The 18872-nt window shown below is 44.4% G+C and overlaps 1 protein-coding gene and 1 long non-coding RNA gene across 3 annotated transcripts in view; one reads left to right on the forward strand and one right to left on the reverse strand.

Moving 5' to 3' along the window:
- Window positions 1-25: 25 nt before the first annotated feature.
- LOC117040919 lies at window positions 26-18773 on the reverse strand. Its single transcript, XR_004425906.1, has 3 exons — window positions 18640-18773; window positions 5301-5412; window positions 26-159 (listed from the first exon to the last, which is right to left on the reverse strand). It is a non-coding gene; the product is annotated as an uncharacterized LOC117040919 (long non-coding RNA).
- The window catches only part of TIMP2 (TIMP metallopeptidase inhibitor 2), a 30821-nt gene continuing 20548 nt past the window's right edge, over window positions 8600-18872 (forward strand). Inside the window, exon 1 of one of the 2 annotated variants that reach the window (XM_033139042.1) lies at window positions 8600-8772. Coding sequence is in view for 1 of the 2 variants with exons in the window: in XM_033139041.1 (XP_032994932.1) it covers window positions 8647-8776 (130 nt within the window). In the remaining variant the exon portion in view is untranslated. Of the gene's footprint in view, window positions 8777-18872 lie in introns of both variants that reach the window. The other variant, XM_033139041.1, reaches the window with a different exon arrangement.

The raw sequence follows: 18872 nt of genomic DNA on the forward strand, positions 1-18872 counted from the left end.
GGCATGACCAGTTCTGGTTTTCTCCCCATCCTTCTCCCTTGCAAAGATACCATGGAGACTTAAGCACTGCAGTTGTACAAATACTTAAGCAGTACCTACCTAAACTGAAAAGTGTCTTACTTTGGTTCAGAAGAGGTCCTGGCTGTCACAGTTGATTCTCTGTGGGAGATAAGTTGCATGTCAATGCAAAGGAAACAGTGCAAATGGGAAAAGTTTGTGGACTGAAAGCAACAAAAACAGCAAATAATTATCATGTTTGCTGGATTGATTTCCGGTCCAGACATGGGGCAAATAAGCGAACACTGATCATTTTCACTCCTATTTCCATTCAAATTCTCTGAACTCCCTACATGGTTGCCAAGGAGATGTTTAGCATCACGTCTAGTTTGGTTGTTAGCATTAGTCACAGTTGCTCAGACCAGGAAGCAGGCTGCTTGACCTGGAAGCTTTTAAAGGGACTCTGGGCACATTACCTGTCTTGCAATGCTGTGGCCTGCTGTCAGAAAAATGATTCCATGCCCACCATTTCTTCTAGTTCCCTTCTCTCATCAGAGCACACAAGCCAAATCCTTGCTTGTTATATCTGAGTTCTGGCTTCCAAATACCGCAAGATAAGGCATTCCTCCTGTGCTGGGGATAATACGACCAGATACCCTTAAATAATGTATACAATAACATGAATGATTTCTATAAATAAGTGCATGTAAAGTTACCATGGAAGAGCAAAACTAAATAAATAAAAACTGTATGTGCAATTGCCATCTATCCCACATCACATCACATCACATCACATCACATCACATCACATCAGTATCTGTATTTATGTCCATTCTACTGGCTATACAGTAATCCCTTGGCAGTTTAATAATATATATTGATATGACACCCATCTCCTGACTTTGTGGCTGCAAAGAAGCAGGTTCTTTGATTGCTAGGATCTCTTACCTCTTACCTTTATTTAGTTTCCCCCCTCTGATGCTTTTATGCCCCTTGGGGAAGGGCTGTAACTCAGTGATATAGTGTCTGCTTTGTGTGCAGAAGATTCTAGGTTCAATCCCCAGCATCTCAAGGTAGGTTTGGGAAACACTCCTTCCTGAAACCCTGGGGAGCCACTGCCTGCCAGTGTAGACAAAACTAAGTAAGAAGGACCAATGGTCTGATTCAGTATTAGACAGCTTCCTATATGTCTCCTATATGTTACACAAAATGATAGGGATGGTTTTCCAGCTCCAGAGAGATTTCCCTCTCTCCCTCAAAGAGGCGGTTTGCGACACACATAGCAAAAAGTGTGTCATTTCCTGAGCACATCAGCATTTTAAAAGTTGCTTTAATGGTTTAGGTGTGGGTGAGTCCAACAATGAGCACTGTCAGCACTTCAAACAGGAAAGCAACACCGCAAAAGCCGAAGAACAAAGAGAACCTGATTGGCCACAAATGCCTTGCAAGGGAGCAACATCTTAGCAGTGGTCCCGTTTGCCCCTCATATATTCTGACAATGTAGGCTGCCTCTGCACATGATTCCCATCATGTGAGTGAGGAGCTCTTCTATCTCTTTCAAAAGTCTTCCTCCTAAACACATCAAGGGCTGAGGCTCTTCCTTAGTTTTCCCTAGTTCTGTATCAGCTCATCACTCCTGTGCCTGTTTTTCTCCCATAAAAGTTCAGGAAAATGTTTTGCCTACTTTTTGAGGGGAGGGCATGCATTTACTTTTTTTAAAAAAAGAAAATTAGTGGTAAATTAACAAAATTAAGAATGTGTTCTTGTTCTTAAGATATCTTCCACAGCAGAGCCCTTTAACGCTGCTGAGGCATTTCACTTGAATCAAAATGGAGGCTCCACACAGCACTGAATTTAGCTTTCTATTTTCCAACAATGCCGCTCTCCACGGTCAAGATCCTTCTATGTTTACTTACAAGCCCTATTCAGTAAAGGTCCCTTTGAATGTTAAATTAAAACCCTGCCAATGTTATTGCTTCCTTTTGATCAAAGCAGGAGGATTACTTATTAAAAGCCTGTTAATTGCCTCTTGAATAGGGATCAGAGGCAGCATGCCAATGAGTACCAGTTGCTGAGAAACAGCAGTGGGAAGGGGGCTATTGGTCTCATTTTTTAAATAGTAAGATAGTGTTATTTCATCATTACAAACTCAAAAAGAAAAGATAACAAGACATTAACAAAAATAAAAAATAAAATTCCTTCCAGTAGCACCTTAGAGACCAACTAAGTTTGTCATTGGTATGAGCTTTCGTGTGCATGCACACTTCTGCAGATACATGAAGTATCTCCAGATACACTGGCGTATCTGAAGAAGTGTGCATGCACACAAAAGCTCATACCAATGACAAACTTGATCTCTAAGGTGCTACTGGAAGGAATTTTTAAAATTTGTTTCGACTATGGCAGATCAACACGGCTACCTACCTCCTACCAGTAACAGGAAATAAAGGCACAGCCCTTTAAATAGAGACCTGTCTACCCACACTAGAAACACAAATGCTGTGATTGCATTTTGTTGCACTATTGTAGGTCAGACAAAAAACAGAGACAAAAAACAGAGAATGGCCTCCTGTTTCCCTGCACCCCAACCTATAAAATTGCAATAAAATGCAGTATCTGTATTTTTTTCTGCCCTATGTGGAACTACTACTTTCATATCCTCTTATCCAGGATAGGGGTGAGTCATTTTGGGAAAGCTAGATGTGTTGTTGTTGGTTGTTTCTAAACTGCCCTTTACTCCATAGGATCATAGGGTGGTATACAGCAAAGTAAACACATCACAAGTGCAGTAAAATAGATTTGAACCATAGCATCAAATTCACCCACCCCCAACTACAAATCAGCAGTGGACATTGTTCCAATACCCAAGCCTACCCTTGTCCCCCAAACATCAGCATAAAGAAGTATATATTGAACCATCAGCAAAAGTTCATCAATGAAGGACACAGCTGTATTCCCAAGGTGAGGGAGTTCCACAAATTGTCTGGGGCTGGGGGAAGGGGGCACACAGAAGGCCCTCTCCAACGTCGCCACATGATAAACCAAGCTTATCTGTGGAACCATAAAAAGTGCCTCCCCTGCAGATCATAAGGCCAGGGCTGGCACGTATGAGAAGAGACTGATGCTTTTTCATGTATATTTCATGTATTTTGGTCTTAAATTGTCAGGGCTTTATATGTCAGAGTTCAGCAGCAAATAAGCAGCCAGTGTATCTCCTGGAGGACTAGTGTTATATGAATTCCCCTTGCTGTATCACTCAAAACTCTAGCAACTCTGTTTTGCACTAGTTGCAGCTTCTGGACGATCTTGAAGGATAGTCCAACACAGAGGATATTACAATAGCCTAAAGAGGAGGTGGGTAACTGTCATTGGGCTATCCTGGTCAAGGAAGTGTTGCAGCTGATAAACCAGAGATAGCTGGAAATAGTCACTCCTAGTCACCTACTCTCCAGTGACACAGGTAGAACCAGTAGTACCCTGCAATTCTGCGTAGAACATGCTGTTTCTTTAATTCCCAGGTTGGTTCCCAACCCAGGATTTCTATGAATGTGTAATGCAAGTGTTAATAAACCATAATGATTCTGGATGAAACCATTATAGGGATTTGTGGGGCTCACCCTGACATTTGGCAGAATGAAGCTATCTGCTTTAGACAGCATCATAGGGTGGGGGGAATTGATGAAAGCTGAATTTGTTGCCTGAATGATAAAGCAGGACTTTCTAAAGTGTTGGCCCTAGCAGGGTGGGGCCCACCACTTGTGCTCTGATTCAGGCAGGAAAATGTTTTGGATGTGCACCGAGAATTTGGTTAGAACAGCTCCCTCCCTCCCCCCACCTCATGCCTGGGTCTGTGCTACAGTGGGTGTGGGAACTGCAGATATCTGAGTTCCAGGATTGGACCAGCCCTTGGCCTGTGTTTACTAAGTGTCCACGCTTTCTCTGCTTTGAGCAATAAAGCCCGCAAATGGCTGCACATGTGTTTCCATTTATCTCCAGCCATGACTCACTGCTGGGCGCTCAGCCGGCTCCACTCCCTGGCCGTCAGCAGGACCCGCCTCCACCCTGGCTTCCTGACCTTCGCATTGTCAAAACACTCATGCAGATCCTTCTGCGCCTATTGCAATTTTTCTGCACATCCCCGGGGCATTCTGAGGCTGCTGTGCTGCGACTGGACCTCCTTCTCTTCGGCAACCTTGGTCTGAATTTAGAACATGGGGGCTGGGAGGGACCAAGTGGTCAGTGCCATTGGCACGTTCAGAAATAAGGATAGGGTGGGGAAAGGGCAAGATCTGGTGACTACATGAAGTGCCATGGTAGAGCAGCAGAGTTATGACACAGAAAAGTTTGCCCTTGCCTCTTTTCAACAGAAGTGAGTTAGAGAGCTCAGGGCAGTCCCGAATCCCAAGGAAAGGAACAGATTACAGAAAAGGGGGAGAATTTTTTTCCCCTTTTGTAAAATGGATCATATGCTCACCATGAGCATGCTACTGATCTTGAATGGCCAGGCTTCCCATCAACATACAAGCCATCAGTGGAAGTGGACAACTAGGGAGAACGAGGCACTGCCTCAGTCCGCCCCCATAGCCCCTGCCTTTTACTTACAACCAGTCCAGAGGGGTGGCCTTGTATGTCAGCTTTGTCCTCCTTAGTATCAGCAGGGAGGAATATAGGGACAAAACCAGAATGAATTGGCTGTGTTTGCGCCTGTCATTGGCTTTGGCTCCATTTCTGCTGACCTTATGCTCCACCAGTCCTAATGAACATCAGTCACCACTGGAAGTCAGTTGCTGCTCCAAGGAAGAGGCATAATTCAGGATACCCCTAATTCTTTGGAATTGTTTGAGGAAAAGTAGGGGGGAAGCTTGTGGACAGCAGCTTAGATATAGGGAATGCAGCGCCCAACACACACACTGCTCCTTCAGCATGTTCAGGCCATAGCAGACCCCTAACTTACGTGGAATTATCTGGAACCTGGCCAAGATGAATCTCTATGCATGTGAAGAATATACAAGACTGTATGTTGTACAACTCAGTTCAACTTAGTTAAAGTGCTTGGGAAGGGAGACGCTAGAACATACTGTAGTATCTGAGGCTTTTGCCTCTTGATGTCATGTTGTTCTCACTTTCCTCTGTGACTAGACTCATGGTCTGAGGATTGAGAAATCCCTGTATTTTGGAAAGCAGCAGAAGCCACTTGGAAGAAGAAGAAGCTGGGCAGTCTCCTGCCTTGCTGCCAACAGCTGAAATGCATTTCCTCCTCTTGCTATGAGATTCCATCTGGCACAACAAGGGTGGGAACTTACCATGTTTTTAAGAGTTGAGCTGCAGCGCTGAAAACAACTTCCGCAGCTTAATTCGAGCCAGGTCTCAATGGCATTTCACCTCAGAAACTATTTTCAGTGCCATGGTAAATCCCTAAAACATGAAAAGGAGTAACAAATAAACAGGATGCCACCGTGCATGTGCCGAAGTCCTCTGTCTCACTGGAGTAATCATAAATAGCTCCTCAACATCTGGGATCAGAAGGCTGGTAGCAGTAGACCAGCTGATGGAATTACAGATGATTGTTTTCAAAACCTTCGATTCATCACTGATAACAAAGATCAAGCTGGTCTAGAAATTTCACGTTCTGATCTGGAAGCACTTTGGTAGCCCAGTGGTGAAGCTGGTTTATATATTCTTCTAGAACTCCTAGCATTTATATGCTGGCATTAACCAACTTCCTCAGCCTCCTGGGGAAGAAAAAGGTAGAGAAATTGGAGGAACCAATTCACTGATTTTCTCCAAGGGAAGGAAAAATTATCCAATAAATTTATTGGTGGTCAGACTCAGTATTATTAGTGGCACTAGCACAGATTCTTTCTCTACCCCCCCCCCCTTTTGGTGCAGCTGGAGAAATGTGTTGTGGAAGGGGATATTATTGGTTTCTTTCTGTTCTTATTTTTATCATGTATTTTGTGTGTGGTTTTTTTATATTGTAATTTTATGTTGTGAACCACCCTGAGATCTACGGGTTATAGGGTGGTATAAAAATGTAATAAACAAAACAAAACATTAAACAGCTGTGCTGGTATCCTGGTCACCATTTTTGTATCCTGCACGATATTCTGGAATCTAGCGTACTTCTGGGTTGCAGCAAAAGGAAAAGTGGCAGCTGCTGCGAAAATTGTGGAAAATATTCAGAGAAAATTCTGCAAAGTAACATTTTTCTAGGTGGGGGCAGGTGAGAAATAAATCTCAATTATTTTCCCTCAGAAAAATGTTGGCCCAGCTCCGCCATATTTCCTCTGGCAGAATCCTGTCAGAATGCCTTGGGGGAGTTTTATTACCAACAATGGCTGCCTTGCCAACAGTGGCTGGGCCTCTTTTTTTTTTTTTTAAGGCCACATCTGACATAAGACATCACTGGAGGACTTATCTCTCCTCAACTGTCACCCACATCACTTCTCTCGCCTCAGACATTATCAGACTGCTTCACTGGGAGAGCTGGGAAGCAGAGCTCAACTCAGTCAGCTGTGCTGTGACAGGCCTGCTCCACCAGGCCTCCTCTCCCCTCAACTGCCATATGGGGCAGCCATTCCATCAGGTGACCCCCATGTGAGAGATAGGGCTCATTTCACCAGCTTAGGCACTTCCGGCACCTGAACAGTGCTAGCTGGCCAATATGAACTGTTGAGAAATTGGTGCCTGAAATTTCATTTTTCTCTACTATATCCCTGCCCCTTTCCCTTGTGTGTCATTTTTTTTTAGATTGTAAGCCTGAAGTTAGGGACCGTCTTGTTTTACTTTTAAGTCAGCTGCTGTGGGAGACTTTTGGGTACAAATGCTACAAACAAACAAACAAACAAACAAATCCTTGCTGACTGAATGGCCAGTTGACTTGTTTTCTAGATGTTTAGCTCTGCTGAATTAACATAAATGCTTATTCCAGGTATCCTCTCTGCTGACAAGGAGCCAGGAAAACTTGACTGGGCTTGCTGAATGATATTGGGGGCAAGATTTAAGGAAGGGGGTGGGAGGAACCAGTTTATGTGGGCTAATCAGTGCCACATTATTACTATTATTATAGATTTATAAGCAGACTTCTACGCTCAACTGAAGGAGATTTCAAAACATACCATGAAAACAGCTTTAAAAGCATTTTTAAAAAAGTAGAAAAGCAACAACTTTAGGCTTAAAGACAATACAAAATGAAAATCTAAGGCAGATATCTTTTTATTGAGTTGGAAAAAGCTTGTGGAAACAAAAATATCTTCAAATGTTTCTGGAAAGGACAAGGGGTGAACACCCGTGCTATCAATTAGGATCAGTTAGGATCCTGTTATACAGAACAAGGGCACCCACCTTAAAAGCCCTGCTGTGGGTTATTGTGGAGTGACCGCCTCATATTTGAGGGTCTTCGAGGGAAACTTTTCTGCTGCATGGAGTGACCTACAGGGAATAGAAGTAGTAATATATTGGGCTCACAGGTTTTATAGGGGGATACTAATAATGGAGATGAAATACCAATACTGTACTGTATTGTGTAGCAGGGTGCTACCTCCTCACAGAGCCTCATTTTAGTCACATTTTTACAGCACTACTACTATTCTCTCTATAGAAAATGCATGCTGCCTTGTGGAGCGCCAAGCACACGCCTGGCCTTAAATAATTTATCTAAATCATGTATATATACACATACAAATATATAATTTAGCACTCCTTCACATTATGAAGATGGAATTGAAGTTTTAATTAGGGCTGTATGCGCTTGCTCTTTTAGCAATGATAAACTATATACTATAAATCATTATATTATATCCAGGGGTGCCAACTTGAATAAAATATTGGAGGGGGGCAGGTAAGCCTCGCCCCACATCACAAGACGTGGCACACGCGCACCATTTAAATGTCAATGCCCATCAACTTTTTTGGGGGGGAGAGGAGGCCCCCTCAAATATTTTATTCGTGGTTTTGGGGCGAAGGGACCTCGGCCCCTAGGAGTTGGCTGCCATGAATCTGTATCTCCGATAGCGCCAGTCGTGTGCTTGGCGCTCCACAGGGCTGCATGCTCTTCCTGAGCGGAGAGCTCCAGAGGGAAGGAACTGTCAGGCAAAGAAAGCCCGCGCGGGTCGCCAGAAGCCGAGCCTAGCCGGGACCGGAGGCGAAGGGAGCGAGCAGCGCAAGAGGGCTGCCGGGAGCAGGCGAGCCGCCCGCTCTGGCCCTCTGCCACGGAGAGGAGGGGCAGCGAATCCCCAGAGCCCATTAAAAAGCCAGGCTTCGCCGAAGCTAGGAGAAGAAAACACCTCCATAGAAGGCAGCAGCAGCAGCAGCCACGATCTGCGAGGCTCAGAGTCTTCCAGTGGCGGGATCTTTTTCCAACCCCCAACCAGCCCGAGAGAGAAGGCCGAGTGCAAAGCCCAAACTTTCGCGACTGCCTGCTGCCGCCGCCGCCGCCTAAGCGCCAGGAGTCGCCCCGGGATCGCCGCAGCAGCAGACGCAGAGAGAAGCACAGAAGATCGAGGCGGGCGCGCGCGCGCGTGTCTGGATGAGGCGGCAGCAGCAGTGAGCAGTCAAATCTCGCCCACCCGCCACCCCTCCTTCCTTCCTTCCTTCCCTCCTTCTCTCTCTCTCTTTCTAAATCTCTCTCTGTTGGTCTCTGTCCGCAAGATGAGCGCTACGCTCCCAAGCCTCTTGGCCTCGCTGGCCGTGTTGCTCCTGGGAAGGATGGACCGCCTCGCCGACGCCTGCAGTTGCTCCCCGGTGCATCCGCAACAAGCGTTTTGCAATGCAGATGTAGGTAAGAAAAGGACGGCTACCCTCCCCTTCTCTGCGGCTCCCCTAGTGGCTTCTTACGCGGCGTGATCCCACCCCGCATTTCTATCTTTCTCTCTTTCTGCCCCCCCCCCCACCGCCACCACTACCACCACCACCCACCACCCGGGAGCCGCCTTCGCTCCCGCTGCAAACTCACTTGTTAGCAGCCAAAACAACCCCACCCCTTTATCCTGCAAGAAAAGAGCCGCGGTGCGCGCGGGGAAGGGAGTGGGGAGGTCGGATCCCTCCTGCCCTGGCCTTGGCCAACAGTTGCTATTGTTAAGGAGGCTTTGGGGTTCATGAGATTGTTCCGCTGGCCGATTCTTTCCCCATCGGTTTAAGGCACACGCAGTCACACATACACAGAAACCGAAGTGCCGTTCTCCGCTGGTATTCGCCACTTCCCCCCGTCCTAGTACGCCCCCTCTGACCCGATCCACAGGAATTCATTGGAAAGCACAAAGGCAACCACGGACTCAAATTCCTCTTTTCCGACGATGGCTTTCTGCCTGCAAGATGCAGGCTGCCAGGGTTTGGTGGGAACAGCTTTGATACGGAGGGGTGGGGAGAGGTGGTGGAAACGGGAAGGGAATGAAACCAGGAAATGAAAACTTCACAAAGGCAAACGGAAAACGTCGGGCCATCTTCTCTGAGTCGACTCGGTCACACCGAAGGGTGTGGGGAGTGCTCCATTCCTATTTGCATAGGTTAATTTTAAATATATATATATATATATATATATACCTTAAAAAAAATAATTTGCCAAAATAAACGGGGTGGGAGGGAGCCACATACCCCCCCCCAAAAAAAAACCAACCCCCAATTGGAAATTGACTTGCTGAACAGTTCTAGTGCAATTTAGCATGTGCACCTAGTTCCCATTTCCATTTCTTGAACTCAAGGTACAACTGCTGTTATCACTATTCTGCAAGTTAATTCCCCATGAACTAATTTGGTGGCGCTTCAAAATGCAGGGCTGGACTGACAGCCTACAAGGAGATCATCTTGTGGAGGAAGCTGGAGAGACAGATGGAGGGAGGCATGGGAGGATCTGAGGCTACAGAGCCTGTCTGATGGCACCAGAAGGGAAGCTGCAGGGCATGAGGAAGCTTGGTTGGATCGGCGCAGAGCGGAAACCAGATTTCCATCGACTTACTGTATATAAATATCTTCGCAGTTCCCTAAGCTCCTGGCTCAGGGGAAAGAAGCTGTTTTGTTTCCTACAGGAGAAGCTGACTGCTGTTGCTTTTAATTGTCAGTAATACACCTTGGCTTCCTAATTCTGGGTGCCTTGAGCAACCCTCCAGGGAAACAGTTTTTTTGTAGCTAAGGGACTTTTTTTTTGCCCATCCGCATATCCTTCCTATGCAGTAATCAAGCTAGAGGCCCAGGTTGCTTAATGAGCAAGGGCTCTGGGCATTCTACAGTATATATAATTTCATCATAGCTGTGGCCCTTGTTGATCGGAAACAGCAAGTGTAGCAATGTTTAAGGAGAGGCATAAAGTTATAGTCACAGTACGTTGCCTCCTCACTTACTGCTTCTTGAGAGCTTCGTGTAGAAGTTTCTCACTGGGTCATAAGGCCACATTTAAAGCACATGGTTTCCCTCAAAGAATCCTGGGAACTTTAGCTTGTTAAGGTGCTGGGAATTGTGGCTCTGTGAGGTGTAAATGACCGTTCTTGGGGTTCTTTGTGGGAAGCCATGTGCTTTAAATGTATAGTGTGCATGTGACTTGTGTCTGCCCAAGAAGCAGGAATGGAGACTGCCCCTTCAGTACTTGTGTGTATGGGTTTAGCTTTGCAATCTTTTCTTCATCATGAGAACACAGGCATAGGGGCATTCTATTTCTGCAGTCAGGGTCTCCTGTGTCTGATCACCTAGTCCAGTCAGTCAGGGCACAATCTAAGACACTTTGCCAAGGCCACAGAACCTGATTTCAATGTGAGGGTGTGTAGCCCTGGAAGATGTGAAGTAATAATACAGGAGGGGGGGTCTTGCCCTTACTACTCAATAACCACATGAGGCTCCCCAATATTTAGGATTAGAGAACAGGACTTCCAGGTTATTGGGTGTGTGTGGTGTAGGCCTGAGTCTCCAGGACTTGCCTTTTTAGAAATTAACTACAAATCAGTGGATTCCATTTTTGGAATAGAGGAGAAAAGAACCCCGCCCCCCTTTCTGGCTGTCCAATCTGGATCTCTGTGGGCCTAAAGACCTCTGGTCTGCCTGATTTGGGAAGAACTGATTTTGGATTGTGCTTTCAGTGCCACCTGCTGCTTCCCTGGCTTTTGGACATGCAGGACTTTGGAGACCTTTTCCCCCCCAGGCAGAGCAGTGTACCATGGGTACTAGCTTTCAGTGTGAGTGGGGAGAAGTCTGCAGTGTGGCCTTCTGCCCAGCATTGCTGGGGCCCTCATGAGAAAAATTAGCACTGTGTGTTTCCATCTTGATTCAATCAAGAACTTCATCTGCCAGCTCAGCTAAATGCTGAAGAAGAGGGCTTGATCATTCTGTTTTGTGATGTCACACTGTGCGTCCTTCGCACTTGGCAAATGCTGAAAAGGGCTGAATGGAAATCCAGTGAGAGAGGCTGCCTTGCCCTTCTCATTCACTAGGCACTCAGTTCTGGGTCACTCACTGGTGGCTCTTTATTAGTAGGCGTTGCCATTCTCTTTTCCCAATTTGCTCTGCTTGGAAGCTACTGAAAGGCTGAGCCTGATAGGGCTGGGCCTCAAATTCCACTTTCCCCTGTGAATAATCCCCTTATTAAATTTTAACCTATTAAACAAACAGCCCTGGCCCCAGTTTCCAGATCTTGCTCTAGAGATGGAATTTGAAAATGCTCTGGCAGGGCAGCCTCTGCTGCAACAGTTTCGTCCATTAGACGTTCCAGACTTTCAGGCTGCCCCAGGCTGCCTTCTCTGATATTGTAGTGTGTCCAGGAACTGAGCAGCTGCTGTCAGCAGCAGCCGTTTGCGGTTTCACTTTGCTTTTCCAGTGTCACTTCCCTCCACAGAAGTAGACATCTCTGAGATATGAGAACCAGTCATTGTATAGTGTCTGGAGCACATACTCTCAGCATATAAAGCCTTTCATGTGGGAATCTAGTGAGACCTCACAGGACCCTTTTTGCTCCCTCCAACTAGCAAGAAAGATCCTTTTAACCCCTTTTAACAACAAGCAACACTTTTAGTTCCCCATTGGCTATGCCCCAATTTCTACCAGGCTAGCAGAGAGGATGCCCCTAGCCCCATGCACTTTATAGTCTGGAATTGAACTGTGCAGTTTGCCTTGCTCCCTTCTGTTTAGTATCGTTTCAATTGCACACCAAAGCCCAGTTTCTAGTTACGGCAGATTTTGAAGGAATCTGCCAATGTGCTTTATTCTGTAAATTATTGATTTGTGATATGAATGGATATGAAGGTGACAACGGCCTTTAGCAATATGCAGAAAAGTTTATTACTATGTATAACAAGCAAGTAGAAAGTCTATAGAAGAGTGTTAGTACCCTAATAAAAACAAGGGTCAATATGGGAGAGAAGCCATATTGGGTTATTCAGAAAACAGAAAACAAAATGTGAAATCTAACATGCATTCCAATCAGTGTTTCCTGATGTTCAGTTCTACCAGATGTGATTAAGTTGTGAAACAGTGCTGAATTGCAGCTATTTAAAGAGACATCTTGCTATAGGGTCTGCCCTCTTTCTGTGCAAATGAGTTTTTCAGAGCTTTTATTATGTATTCATGGAACATCACATTTGAAGGTACTTTGGGTCCAGTCTGTTTAGGACTATGTGCATTAATACAAGAACCTTGAATATGGTCTGGTAGCAAATTGGTAACCTCTTTTTAACAGGTAAAGTTTGTTCATAAAAAGCTTCCCAGGATAGTTAATTGGTTAAAGAGTGTTGATTGTGTGAATAAAAGCAAAGGGAATTACCTGGCAGGAAATGTGGACTGGCAAAAACCACTATTTGGAAGAAGTCAGTACAACTATTGAAGTGTCACTCTCAGTCAGTTCTGCCGTGCATGTGTGTCTATGTGCATATGTGTAGCCAGGGGGGCTGCTGCCCCCCAGCAAGTCAATAAATAAAAATACTTAACTAAAAGTAGAAATTGTAGAAATATTTTGACAGATTTTTCTGAGCACTTGGGTCAAAAGAAAGTAATTTAAAGTAAAAGTTGTTGAGATATTTCATTTTGAATCTGCTAGACAGAGCCAGACAGAGGATGATGACAGTTGGGTATCCTGCCCCCCCAACATAAATCCTAGCTATGTCTGTGTGTATGTGTTAGAATTATATATTCACACTTAGGCTGTGTACGCACTGCACATTTGAAGCACACACCCCTCCAAAAGAGTCATGGGAACTGTTGTTCACCCCTCACAAAGCTACAATTTCTAGTACCCATAACAAACTACAGTTCTCAGGATTCTTTAGGGGAAGCCATGTGCTTTATATGTATAGCGTTTACACAGCCACCCTGTTACACATGGAGAGTTGCTTTTAGAAACGATGAGTTAGATTTTAAAAGATGTTTAGACAAATACAGTAAATGGGTTTTGGATTTTTTATCAATAGTGATTGGCCACAGCTAAATAGAAACTCCTCAGTCAGAAGCAGTATACCTCCAGTTATCAGATGCTGGAAACAGACTATAAAGAATGGGCGCTGCCTTCATGCCCTGCTTGTCAACCTTCCCAGAGGCATCTAGTTGGTCGCTGTTAAGAAAAGAATGCTGGACAAGATGGACCTTGGTCACACCCAGCACAGCAGGGCGCTTCTTATGTTATTATCCCATTCTCTCTCATGTGCAGGCAGGCACACAGATCAGTTTGCAGAGCGAGAGATTTGTGCTGTTTTTATTCCTCTCGGGAAGCCCTGTTGGCTGACACGGCCCATGGAGAAACAACAGATGTCTGTTTACTCTGCTTGCATTCCATCGTACTGGCTTGTAGTAGTCTATAGAAAGAAGCAGCAGCCATGCTGCATTTTACTGTTTTCCTTCCCCTTCCCTGCAGTTGCTTTCATGTCATCAACTACAGCACCAATTCATGGTGGCCTAGGGTGCTATGATCTGCACACTTTAATCGAGGTCCACTTCACATCTTGGCTCTGCAGTGGTAACTTTGTGCAGCATCATGCTGTGGATGATTATATTTGTCCTCCTGGCTCCTATGAGTTCCCAAAAAGCACTCCTCTCTCCACTCAACTGCCTGTCAGGTTAGATCATCTGGATAGGACTTGCGCTGAGCAAGGCCGAGGAACAGGGCTGGGATTGCAAATGGGTGTGTGTATTATGTTACATTTATTCACTTTTAAAACATCCAGATTTCCAGTGAAATATGCAAATTCTGTGTTCAGTATAATTTGGGCTAAACTAATGTGTCACTTGGAAGCATGTCAGGAATTTAAAAACATTTAATAATGACACAAACACCCCACCAGATTTTCATTGTAGCTGTAGTGTGTAGTGATGGAAACCTAACAAAAATCCCACCCCGCCTCCATGATGTTATTAGCCTTAGGAGGAAAAACACCCTCCTACGTGCTGTGGTCCTGATAAAAATCACTCCTGCACCTATTACTACTATTATTTTAAAATCCCCAATGTCCTTTCAAGTTATAGACTTAGCATCATATGTGGTTTAACATTTAGTTGCAGCCTCAGAGATTTCTAAATACTTTGTTCACAAGTAGTCCACCCTGATTCATTTAAAGTTACTGACCTAGGTGACTCACATACTCCTCTCAAACTGGAGCAGAGCTGTATATTTCAGGCTGTTTCCTGTTCTTGGGATGAGGAGGAAGGCCAATGGCCAGTTTCACTGGTCCAAGCCAGCTCTTCCCTTTTGCATGGAGCATGGCTAATATAGCTCCAGCTGCACTGACTACTATTACAATTCAAATTATTTACATTATTTACTATTGCTATTCACTTTATTTACATTTATATCCTGCCTTTCTTCCAGAAAGCTCACAACAACCCTGTGAAGTAGATTAGGCTGAGAGAGTGTGACCCTGTGAACTTTGTGGCTGCAGGGGGTGGGATTTGAACCTAAGTTTCCCCAGAGCTCACCTGTATATCTGACCTGCTTTAGATTTCCTAATATACACTGTAATTGGCAGAGAGAACATGAAAGTGTACCCACCTCACTTTCCAAACCAGGATTTTGCCATGTTAACAATCAATATTACCAACTTCTTGCTGCATTTCCCCTACCGTGGACAAGTTGTTTTATCCCCATTCCCTGCACCAGAACTGTGATCCAAACAAAATGCCCCCAAAGTGCTTTTGGCATGGTAGAAAAGCTTTCTTATGTTCCGGTGGCAGTTTCCTTTCCCTGCCAAACGGCCACTTCTAGGGTGGTATTTTTGCTGGGATCGTGGAAGAGTCAGGAAATGGTTAATAAAATAAAATAAAAATACCCTCACTGCAGTCTCAATCCCGTGACTGCTATTTAAAGTTTTTAAAAGAATCACATATTGCCAGGCTATGCATTTAGATGCAACGTATAATTTGGCCCTACACAAAGAACTGGGGGAAAATAGAATATAGGATCTAGATGGGGAAAGGCAGAGCATAGGATTTGCAGAAAGACATGGTGTGAGGCAGAAAATTTTCCAGTGCTCAATTTTTCCATGCAATATATATATATATAAATATATATATATAAATAATTGCATAAGTTCATTAGTACTGTAACTATAAATATTGGTTCCAATTACAGGTAGGTAGCCATGTTGGTGTGCCATAGTCAAAATAATAATAATAATAATGATAATAATAATAATAATCATCATCATCATCCTTCCAGTAGCACCTTAGAGACCAACTAAGTTTGTTCTTGGTATGAGCTTTCATGTGCATGCACACCAACACTGCTACCTACCTGTAACTATAAATATTGGGCATGCTTGACAGTTTTAAAGTGTTTAGTTCTGTTTACTAACCGCAACTCCTATCAGCCATGGCCAGTGGCCAGGGATCATGGGAGTTGTAGTCCAGCAACATCTGGAGGGCACCTTTGCTCTGGGACATCAGAATATTTTCCTTCACAAATTCACCATTTCCTGGAAAACCCTCATCACTGCCAGAGAGGATGAAAGCGGACAGGAGAGGTTTTGACAAGTAGTTTTTGTAGGAAGAAATAAAATTGGTTGATACAATCCTACCTTTTGAGAGTCCGAGAACATGGAAGACGTATGTCATGTCATTTAGGGGCTTGTTTCATTCACTCTGCCGTATGTGTTGGTCTGCTTCCTGTGAACTTCTATGAGCACTATAGCTATGCAATGCTTGGAGATAATTTGGTGATTCTCAAATGTGATTGGATTTTGGATAGACACATCTGCACTGTGTATAGGTGCTTTAATCTTTGCCAGCTGGGCAAGGCAATGCAACCAAGAAATGCCACTGGAGAATTTGGTGTCTGGAAACCAGTGGACAGATTCCCCGTTTTAGAGAGGATGTCCTAGGTATAGGTTGTGCAACGTATCTAATAAGGTGGGGGATCTCTGTACTGTAAACTTATATAAGTACAGTACTGGGAGTTGTAGTTTGGTGTGTGTGTGCGATGAGAATTCTGCCTATACAATGCAGTCTTGAACACTGTAGCTGCCCAGCTATCAAGAGCATGAGACTTATCCATGTAGAACCACTCTGCACTTTCTGCTTTTTTTGTAGCTAGACTGTAGGTGGAAAATAATAAACGTCTTACCTTGTTTTGGAAGATTTCATAACCTGGAAGGGCTCCCACAAGATGTAGGAGTAGCTGCTGTAGCTAATTTGAGCTGTATTGTATTCAATTCTAGCTCTGTGGTTTCTAATCCTTCCATAGCACCTGACTGATACCCTCAGCCCCAGCTACTTAAGCTGCATATTTGGCACTCGGCTGTTAGACTAAAGCATAAGTTGCTCTCCAGAGCAGAAGCAGAGAGGGTATTTGGGCCCTCTCTGTGGTTACTAGAAGGGATGTAAGTGGCACCACAAATGAAGTACAGAGATGGGCAATATATAGCTCATACGGAGTTTTCCTGGGAGCCTCTGTTGTGCTGAGCTCAGCCATGCCACTTAGACTAGCAGAGATGCTAACTGTATCTGTGAGACCAAACTTAGCCTGTGTTGGGCACGGGAACTCTATAGCTGTGACTCATTTTTGAGAGGGACCACATCTTGTACTGCACAAGGGCTGAAGGGATAGCAACATGAGTGAGCAGCCAAGAGACTCTGCTGATGCTGTTGTCATAGGATGAGAAGGGACTCAAGACTGCCTTTGGCCTTTGCAGACTGGAAAGGAGGGGAATAAAAAACCCTCTTGCCTCTGTGCCATGTGGGAGAAGAAAGTGGGTGAAGTGCACTGTAAAAGGGAGCTGTGCTGGAGGCCAAATAGAAACAACTCCAGGGGCCATGCTCTCAAATATCTTTGGCTCAAATTGGCATTTTCCTTACAGCAGGCTTGCTTCTGCTCTTGGCGACTGGGGTTGTTGTTGTTTTTTGTTTTTTTAAGTGGGGGCATTTGTGAGTGCCTTCAGACTGTCGCTGTTTGGGGGAGAGATTCAAGTGCATACAGGAAATTTAAGTTTGCACAGTTAAAGTAGTTTGAAGCGCCCAGTTGCCTTAGCACAAAAAAATCCGCTTAAGAAAACAACATACTTTTTGCAGTTAGGAAAGTGGTGGGGGAATGTGCTAAGAAATGTGGATGAACAAATGATTAACAGGAAGACATGTAAACACCACCACCCCACACACAAATCAAGTTGAATGCTCATTGTTGCATAACCTCCCCATAAAGAAATAATAACAAATGCTTACTAAAGGTAGGGCATAGTTAAATCGCCATGTAAGCTTTGTAGAAGCAATTAGGATGAATGCTCAATAAACAGGCTGTCTGAAGGAGCCCTAAGTGTTGGACTTGGGAAGAATAAGTTGTGAGAAGTGAAGGGGTGTCAGTGTCAAGTTCTGTGCCTGCATGCCCTGTTTTGCTCTTACCCCAATATCAGGTTTAAACAGGTACCATAATGTCTGTGTCATGGACATTTTGGGCTTTTTTTGTTTTCTTCTATCATGTTTTTAGCCTCATGCTACATTGAATGCACTCTGTCTAGGACTGGACCATGCCAGAATTGTGTGCTGACTAATAAATCCACTTGCTGGGGCTTGTTCTTTCTGGGCAACTTCTTCCAAAGATTGGTGCCAGTCCAACAGCTTGTGACAAGAGTCTTGTGCTAAGCACACCGGAATGCTGGCCAAGGGTGAGGAGAACAGTTCATTACTATGGACCAAAGAAGGTTGGAGACTTTTTCCAGGTCAAAGTGGACAGAACAGATAGGTGACTCATAATCCAAAATCCATCAGAGTGCCTCCTCCCCATTTTAAAGCTGGAGGCTGTGTGTCTCATACTTGAATGTGTCATTTTATTCTGATATTTTACTCTGGGAATCTCTCTGGGATATCTGCCATGGAATCCATTTAAACCTCATTATTATTGTGTTTTGCATTGCCAGTGCTTCAGATCTGTAGATTATAGCTGGGGTCGCATTACTACTATGTACTTTTTAGACTTCCTGTCTTCTGTTTACACATATCCTACAGTTTCTGAGAAGCTTGGCTGGCTTTTCCCATGTGGAAAGTTCAGCATTTTTTTTTAAAACTGTGTTTTATGACTGGCTTTGAATCTCATACTGTATACCTATTTTTAATTCACGTCCCTGTTTATTCAGAGTCTTTCACCCACATACATAGCACAGATTCTCCTGGCTAAGAAGTTTCTCACAGTTCTCAAACACTCACTCAACCGTTGGTAAATTTGGGGTGGATGGCAGAAGAACCTCACCTTACCTCATAATGTGTGTTGTGGCTTGGTTTTCTCCAGCTTCTTTGGGTTTGCCTTGCTGTGTTTGTTTCTTGCCTTTATTATCCTCACTTCTTCTGTAGTGACTTGGTTTCTGCTTTATATGCACTGAGTGTGGAATGTAGATTATCTCTGAGAAAAAGAAGTGGGGACTTGACCTTAGTCTACCCTGCATTGGAGTGAAAAGGCTCCACAAGTGCAGAATTAAGTTTCTTGCCTG

The sequence above is a fragment of the Lacerta agilis genome, chromosome 2, assembly GCF_009819535.1.
Source record: "Lacerta agilis isolate rLacAgi1 chromosome 2, rLacAgi1.pri, whole genome shotgun sequence".
Lineage (NCBI taxonomy): Eukaryota > Metazoa > Chordata > Lepidosauria > Squamata > Lacertidae > Lacerta > Lacerta agilis.